This window comes from Mandrillus leucophaeus, unplaced genomic scaffold, assembly GCF_000951045.1.
Source record: "Mandrillus leucophaeus isolate KB7577 unplaced genomic scaffold, Mleu.le_1.0 Scaffold34, whole genome shotgun sequence".
Lineage (NCBI taxonomy): Eukaryota > Metazoa > Chordata > Mammalia > Primates > Cercopithecidae > Mandrillus > Mandrillus leucophaeus.
The window spans coordinates 47,719-56,154 of record NW_012103587.1 but is presented as its reverse complement, the minus strand read 5'-3'; the positions used below and the strand labels follow the sequence as shown (position 1 = coordinate 56,154).

The following is an 8,436-nucleotide window of genomic DNA, read 5'->3' as shown; positions in this document are numbered from 1 at the left end:
TGAACCCAGGAGGCGGAGCTTGCAGTGAGCCAAGATCGTGCCACTGCACTCCAGCCTGGGCGACTGAACGAGACTCCGTCTCAAAAAATAATAATAATAATACAAAAAAAAACTTGATGGGTGAATATTCTTGTAGGGGTACACATATGTGCACATATGCAAAAATATGTGAGGGCACCCCCAGAAGGTGGCTCTGTCTGGGAGAAAGTGGGGATTAGAGTCTGCCCCATAGTGACACATTCTGGTGACCTTAAGGGAGCCTTCTGCGTCTCGTGCCCTGGTTGCAAGGCAGCCTAGTATCACGGAGAATATGTGGGATCTGTAGTCAGAAAACCTGGGCTTAAGTTCTTAGCTGTAAGACTTTGAGAAAAAAAAAATATCTCTGGGCTTCAGTTTTTCATATATGTAAAATGGGACTGATGTTAGAGACAACATTAATGATAATAAGACCCATTTCCAGTGGTTGGGAATGAGAACGAAATAGGGTCCAGGGTGTAAATCAGTTTATCCTTCCTGGGCTTGTCAGGAGTACGTTGCACTTTGGGAGCGCGGAAGAAGAACCAGTCCTCATTCATTGGCCAGCCTCGGGCATCTGCCGTGTGTGGGGCCCTGGAATACAGAGACAAATGAGACAGGCCGATGCCTCCAGGACGATCATATAAAATCCTAAGCTCTTCAAGCTCACGACCCAGGCCTTACGTGGGTTTGCGGCCCTGGCAGCGTCGCCCGCTGTTCTGGAAACACACCAGGGATGCATGTTCATGGTGGTGACCACCAGGCAAGAGACAGGAGGTCAGCGGCAAGGACTCTGATGCAGTGGAGCAGCCTGGGGGGACAGTCAGGCCAAGGCAATAGCCGAGGGGTCACCTCTGTGCTTTCTCCTCATGGGATTAGATCTGGCTGCATATCCTGAGTCCCGGGGGCTATGGAGGGACGTTTCCCCCTCGTTCACCTGGGACTGAGCCTGGCCATTGCAGGCCAGTCCAGGCTTCAGGGAGAAGGGGTGCACTGGCAGTGCCAGCACCTATGGAAGGCTGAATAATGGCCCCAAAATATCAGGTCCTAGTTCCTAGAACCTGTGGATGTCACCTGATATGGTAATGTCTTGCAGGTGTGTTATTTCATTCCAGATCTTGAGATGGGGATGTTATCTTGGCTTACTTTGGATGAGCCCTGAATGTAATCACAGATGTCCTTGTAAGATGGAGGCAGGGAGAGATTTGGCACTAACAGAAGAGGTGAAGGCCACGGGACCACAGAGGCAGAGACTGGAGTGATGCCACCACAAGCCAAGGAGTGCTGGTGGCCACCAGAAGCTGGAAGAGGGAAGGAACGAAATCTCCCTGGGCCGGGCACGGTGGCTCATGCCTATAATCCCATCGCTTTGGGAGGCTGAGGCAGGTGGATCGCTTGAGGTCAGGAGTTCGAGACCAGCCTGGCCAACATGGGAAACCCTGTCTCTTCTAAAAATACAAAAAAAGTAGCTGAGTTGTGGCGGGTGCCTGTAATCCCAGATACTTGGGAGGCTGAGGCAGGAGAATCACTGGAACCCAAGAGGCAGAGGCTGCAGTGAGCCAAGATCATACCACTGCACTCCAGCCTGGGTGACACAGCGAGACTCTGTCTCAAAAAAATAAAAAAAATTTCCCTTAGAGGCTCCAGAGGAAGCATGGCCCTGGTAACACCTTGATTTCAGGCTCATTTGGACCTTCTGGCTTCTAGAGCTATGAGAAAATAAATTTCTGATGTGTTGAGATACCAAAATTATTGGTCATTTGTTACAGCAGGTGCAGGAAACTGACACAGCACCCATCCTCACAGGTCATTAATTCAACAATAACTTAACAGGCACCTGCGGTGTGCTGGGCACCATGTGGGGCCCAGGGAATGTAACAGTGACTAGGGCAGACAGGGCCTTGCCCGCCTGTGGCTGACAGTCTAGTTGGGGGTAGGGATGAGGGTGGACCTCGCCCACCTGCAGCGTGCCAGACACCATCTTCAGGGCTCTGTGTGTATTAACTGTGAAAGTTGTCTGAATCAAAATGGGGTCACCAGTGTTACCCAAAACCCTGACAAATGGAACCCGGGAAGGCCATGAAGAGAGGGTTTTCACGCTTGCATGCCCGATAACAAAAAAGACTGGAAAAACGACAGCTTTGCACAAAGGCCTTTGTAACCTTACACAAAAAGACTTCTGCCCGACGTCTGCCTGGCAGTAGCCGGTCCAGCCTCAGACTACAGTCACCCTTGTTATTGATCTATCTTTATAGCCAAGGATAATTATTAATACTTTAAACAATTATATAACCCTCCTTATTTTTTCCTTTAAAAATCTTTGTCTTCCTTTACCTCCCTGAATACACATAGTTTACTATGGCAGGCGGATTCCCATTGCAACACTCTACTCCCAAATAGCTTTTCCTTTTTTTTTTTTTTTTTTTTTGTTTGAGATGGAGTTTCACTCTTGTTGCCCAGGCTGGAGTGCACTGGTGCGATCTCGGCTCACTGCAACCTCCACCTCCCGGGTTCAAGCTATTCTCCTGCCTCAGCCTCCCGAGTAGCTGGGATTACAGGCATGTGCCACCACGCCTGGCTAATTTTGTAGTTTTAGTAAGGACGGGGTTTCTCCATGTTGGTCAGGCTGGTCTAGAACTCCCGACCTAGGTGATCTGCCTGCCTGGGCCACCCAAAGTGCTGGGATTACAGTTTTTATTTTGTTTTTTGGGTTGGTTTTTTTTGTTTTGTTTTGTTTTGTTTTGTTTTTGAGACAGGGTCTTGTTCTGTCACCCAGGCCTGGAGTACAGTGGTGTAGTCAGAGCCCACTGCATCCTCAAACTCCTGGGTTCAAGTGATCCTCATCAGCCTCCTAAGTAGCTGAGACTACAAGTGGACACCACTATGCTTGGCTAGTTAAAAAAAAAAAAAATCTTTTTGTAGAAACAGGGTCTCATTATGTTGCCCAAGCTGCTCTCAGACTCCTGGCCTCAGTGATCCTCCTGCCTCAGCCTCCCAAAGCACTGGGATTACAGGCGTGAGCCAACATGTATGGCCATCTTTTATTTTATTTTATTTTTAAATTTTATTTACTTTTTATTTTTGAGACAGAGTCTTGCTCTTGTCACCCAGGCTGGAGTCCAATGGCACGATCTCGGCTTGCTGCAGCCTCCATCTCCCAGGTTCAAGCAATTCTCCTGCCTCAGCCTCCCGAGTAACTGGGATTACAGGCATGCACCACCACACCTGGCTAATTTTTTTTGTATTTTTAGTAGAGACAGGGTTTCACCTTGTCAGCCAGGCTGGAATCAAGCTCCTGACCTCAGGTGATCCACCCGCCTCAGCCTCCCAAAGTGCTGGGATTACAGGCGTGAGCCACGGTGCCTGGCCCATCTCTTATTTTAGACAACTTTCTCTGTTTATTATTTAGGTTGAGATAATCAATCCTCACAACAGCCCTATGAGTTGTGGGGACTGTTATCACTACTTTATAGAGGTGGAAACTGAGGCACAAGACACTAGCTCCAAACCAAACCGCTGATAAATAGGAGAGCCAGTGTCTGAGCTGGAGCTTACCCTGTAAATCACTGTGCTGTGTCATCTTTCGTCAGATAAAAGCATGTAAGAGGCCGGGCGCGGTGGCTCACCGCTGTAATCCCAGCACTTTGGGAGGCCGAGGTGGGTAGATCACTTGAAGTCAGGAGTTTGAGACTAGCCTGGTCAACATAGTGAAACCCCATCTCTATTAAAAACACAAAAATTAGCCAGGCGAGGTAGCACATTTCTGTTGCCTCAAGCTACTTGGGAAGCTGAGGTGGGAAGATCACTTGAGCCTAGGAGGCAGAGGTTGCAGAAAGCCAAGACTGCACCACTCCCCTCCAGCCTGGGCAACAAAGTGAGAATCCATCTCAAAAAAAAAAAAAAAAGAATGTAAGACACACATAGGAATTGTAAAAAAGTGCCATCAAGGTAATACATGGTGGGTCAGGCATGCAGGGAAATGAACGTATCGGGTGGGTGGGAGGTGGAGGCTGTCACTGGGTGGTCAGAGAAAGGGAGGCCTCTGTGAAGAGGTGACGTTTGGGCTGAGGCCTGAAAAATGAGGTGCACCAGCCATGGGGAGGTGAGAAGGAAGGGACTAATGGGTAAGGAAGAGGCTTCAAGGTGGGAGTGAGCTCAGGGGGAATCAAGGAATATCAAGCAGGCACGGGGGAGGGTGAAGGGAGTGAGTGGAGGGCGTAGAGGATGAGGCTGGGGATGAGGCTGGGGCCCACTGAGATCTCAGTTTCATCCTCAGCAGAAGCGGTGGATGATTTCCACAGAGGAGTAAGGTGGGCTTACCTGCCAGTCTCATTTGCCCACCCAGGCATGTCAGAGCGGGAGCGGCAGGTGATGAAGAAGCTGAAGGAGGTGGTGGACAAACAACGCGATGAGATCCGTGCCAAAGACAGGGAGCTGGGCCTGAAAAATGAGGACGTCGAGGCTGTGAGTGACATACCCCTGACCTGTGTCCACCCTCCCGGCCAGTAGGTGCCAGCCAAAGACCAGACCCTCCACTCAGCAGGTCCCTTCTCTCCCTTGCTATCATTCTTAGGGCTCCGTGGGGTGTGGATCCTGCTCATGGCTTGGCGGGCCCAGCCTGGAAACAGCAAGACTTCGCTGGCAGAGCAGGAGGGAACGTGGCACTGCCCAGTGAGCAGGCTCCTCCCGCCTCCTGGGAAGGTCCTGAGGCCTTGGCAGCCTTAGCTCTGACCCCAAGGCCTCCTCCAGCCCCCCAGCTTCATGCCTCTCTGGGAGCAGACTTAGCAGCGTCCAGCATGCTCCAGGAACCCATACAGTGTTTCTGTGTAAATCAGAGAAAAATGCCCCTTTCTGAAGTCATGTTACTTCCATCTGTTGGGAAATGTTCATAATGTATTAATTCTAGCAAGACACGCTTCCATTTGCCATAAAATTGTCATAGTAAATACACAAATTGCCCATCTCTAGCATCATCAGTTATAAGAATATGAACAACTTTCAAACAAAGATGTCTGCAATATAAATGGCACACCTAAGGATGGTTTGCCATTGTGCAGTGCACAACCTGAGCTACTGCAGGTAGCAGCCCTGCACAATGGTTTCCCTTTTTGTACAGTTACAGCAGCAGCAGACACGGCTGATGAAGATCAACCATGACCTTCGGCACCGGGTCACGGTGGTGGAGGCCCAGGGGAAAGCCCTGATCGAACAGAAGGTGGAGCTGGAGGCAGACCTGCAGACCAAGGAGCAAGAGATGGGCAGTCTGCGAGCAGAGCTGGGGAAGTTGCGAGAGAGGCTGCAGGGGGAGCACAGCCAGAATGGGGAGGAGGAGCCTGAGGTGAGCAGGAAGCTGGGTGCAGAGGTGGTAGTGGAGGGTAAGTCTGGGAGTTGGCTCAAGGCAGGCAGGGTTGCCTTGTTTTCCCCTTTATACTTAAGAAAATGGCCAGCCTGGGCAACATAGCAAGACCCCAGTTCTCTACAAACATTTTTTTTTTAATTAGCCCGTGCGTGGTGGTGCACACCTGCAGTACCAGCTGCCTGAGAGGCTTAGGCAGGAAAATCACTTGAGCCCAGGAGTTCAAGGCTGCAGTGAGCCATGATTGCACCACTGCACTCCAGCCTGGGTAACAGAGCCAGACCTATCTCAAAAAAAGAAAAAAGAGAGAAAGAGAGAGAGAAAACGAGAGGCTCAGAGAGTCAAGCTACTGGCCTGAAGACACACAGCTGAGGGGCTGGAACCCCAGACTCTGCATTCTCCCACCTCAGTGGTGGTTATTAGGCACCTGCCATTTATTTATTTATTCATACCAATGATTTTTGACCATGTAGCCAGCCCAGAGGATAAAATAGCGAGCAAAATACAGACATGATCCCTGTCCACATGGAGCTTACAGTTTAGTGTGGAAGGCAGACATTAGTTAGTCCAGACCTTAGTACCACACGGTACCATGTGACCCAGCAATTCCACTCCTAGGCACATATCCAAAAGAATTGAGAACAGGTGTTCAAACTTTTACATGAAGGCCAGGTGCAGTCACCTGCACTTGTAATCGCAGCCCTTTGAGCGGCTGAGGCAAAGGGATCAAGAAGATCACTTGAGGCCAGGAGCTGAAGACTGGTCTGGGCAACATAGTGAGACCCCATCTCTACAAAAAATTCTTTAAAAATTAAAAACTTGGCTGGACACAGTGGCTCATGCCTGTAATCCCAGCACTTTGGGAGGTCGAGGTGGGTAGATCACAAAGGTCAGCAGTTCGAGACCAGCCTGGCCAATATGGTGAAACCCCATCTCTACTAAAAATACAAAAAAATTAGCCAGGCGTGGTGGCCCATGCCTATAGTCCCAGCTACTCGGGAGGCTGAGGCGGGAGAATTGCTTGAATCCGGGAGGCGGAGGTTGCAGTGAGCCGAGATCGCACCACTGCACTCCAGCCTGGGTGACAGAGCGAGACCCCGTCTCAAAAAAAAAAAAAAAACTTGGGCCGGGTGTGGTGGCTTACACCTGTAATCCCAGCACTTTGGGAGGCCAAGACGGGCAGATCACTTGAGGTCAGGAGTTTGAGACCAGCGTGGCCAACGTGGTGAAACCCCATATCTACTAAAAATACAAAAATTAGCTGGGTATGGTGGTGGGCATCTGTAATCCCAGCTACTTGGGAGGCTGAGGCAGGAGAATCGCTTGAACCTGGGAGGCGGAGGTTGCAGTGAGCTGAGATTGCGCCACTGCACTCCAGCCTGGGCAACAGAGTGAGTCAGACTCCATCTCAAAAAAAAGAAAAACTTAAGTGTGGTGGCACCTGTAGTTCCAGTTACTTGGGAGGATGAGGCAGGAGGATCACTTGATCCCAGGAGTTGGAGGCTGCAGTGAGCCATGATTGAGCCACTGCACTCCAGCCTGGGCAACAGAGTAAGACCCTGTAGCGCACTATTCACAGTTGCCAAAAGGTGGAAACAACGCACACGTCCATCAGCGGATGAATGGGTGAACAGTCTGTCCATACGGGGGGATACGATTCAGCCCTAAGGAAGAATGCAGCCCGGGCCACGCGGTAGCACGGATGAGCCGCGAAAACATCGTGCGGAGTGAAAGAAACCAGGCCCAAAAGGCCAGTGTGCGACTCCATTTGCATGAAATGTCCCAGAACAGGCAAATCCATAGAGCCAGAAAGTAGATGGGTGTCCGAATGGGGCTGGGGGAGGGTGGAATGGGGAGTGACACTGATGGGCATGGGGTTCCCTTTGGAGGTGATGGAAATGATCCGGAATTAGAGATTGGTGATGGTTGCACAACACTGCACGTTACTGTCCGCGTGGCCAGAGCTGTCCATCACAGCCACAGCTAACATCCAGGTAGGCCCAGGGCTGCGAGGTGTCTGATCCTTAAATGTGCCCCCAGACTGTGCCAGGAACACAGGGTGAGAGCCTTCATCGTAGCAGAGGTGGGGAGGTGGGGTTTCAGGGAAGAGCTGTTCCTGAAGCTGGGCGTCAGTGTTAACAACGCTAAGACTTTGACAGGTAGAAATGTGGAAAATGGAGATGCTGTTTCACACAAGTAGAGTGAACTTTAGGGACACACTCAGGCTTGTGGTTTCTCCCAGAAGATATTTATGAGCTATTGAAAGTTTGCAGATGTAGGCCGGGCGCGGTGGCTCATGCCTGTAATCCCAGCACTTTGGGAGGCTGAGGCAGGCGGATCATGAGGTCAGGTGATAGAGACCATCCTGACTAACACAGTGAAACCCCGTCTGTACTAAAAAATACAAAAAACTTAGCCGGGCATGGTGGCGGGCGCCTGTAGTCCCAGCTACTCGGGAGACTGAGGCAGGAGAATGGCGTGAACCCGGGAGGCGGAGCTTGCAGTGAGCCAAGATCACGCCACAGCACTCCAGCCTGGGCGACAGAGCAAAACTCCATCTCAAAAAAAGAAAAAAAAAGAAAGTTTGCAGACCCTGCGCTAGTAACCTGAGTTATAGGTAGGGGAGGTAGGACAGACAAGCTCACAGTCAGGTGGGTTCAAGTCCCAGTACAGTCATTAAGTATCCTGCCAGGTTTGCTGTAGGACAGGACAGGCATCTGGGATATACATGAGGAAGGTCAGGGAGAGAAGTCTTAAAAGGGAGTAGTTGCCAGGCATGATGGCTCACACCTGTAATCCCAGCACTTTGAGAGGCTGAGGTGGGTGGATCACTTGAGCCCTGGAGTTCGAGACCAGCCTGGCCAACGTGGTGAAACCCCATCTCTACTAAAAATACAAAAATTAGCCGGGTGTGGTGGTGCGTGCCTGTAGTCCCAACTACTTTGGGGAGCTGGGACAAGAGAATTGCTTGAACCCGGGATGTGGAGGTTGTGGTGAGCTGAGATCAAGCCACTGCACTCCAGCCTGGGCGACGGGTGAGACTCTGTCTCAAAAAAAAAAAAAAA

The 8,436-nt window shown here is 50.7% G+C and overlaps 1 protein-coding gene across 2 annotated transcripts in view; it reads left to right on the top strand.

Moving 5' to 3' along the window:
- The window catches only part of RILPL1 (Rab interacting lysosomal protein-like 1), a 63,406-nt gene that overhangs the window by 29,915 nt on the left and 25,055 nt on the right, over positions 1-8,436 (top strand). For both annotated transcript variants that reach the window (XM_011988855.1, XM_011988856.1), the window contains exons 3-4: positions 4,361-4,479; positions 5,132-5,353. In XM_011988855.1, the coding sequence (XP_011844245.1) occupies positions 4,361-4,479; positions 5,132-5,353 (341 nt within the window). The remainder of the gene's footprint in view (positions 1-4,360; positions 4,480-5,131; positions 5,354-8,436) is intronic.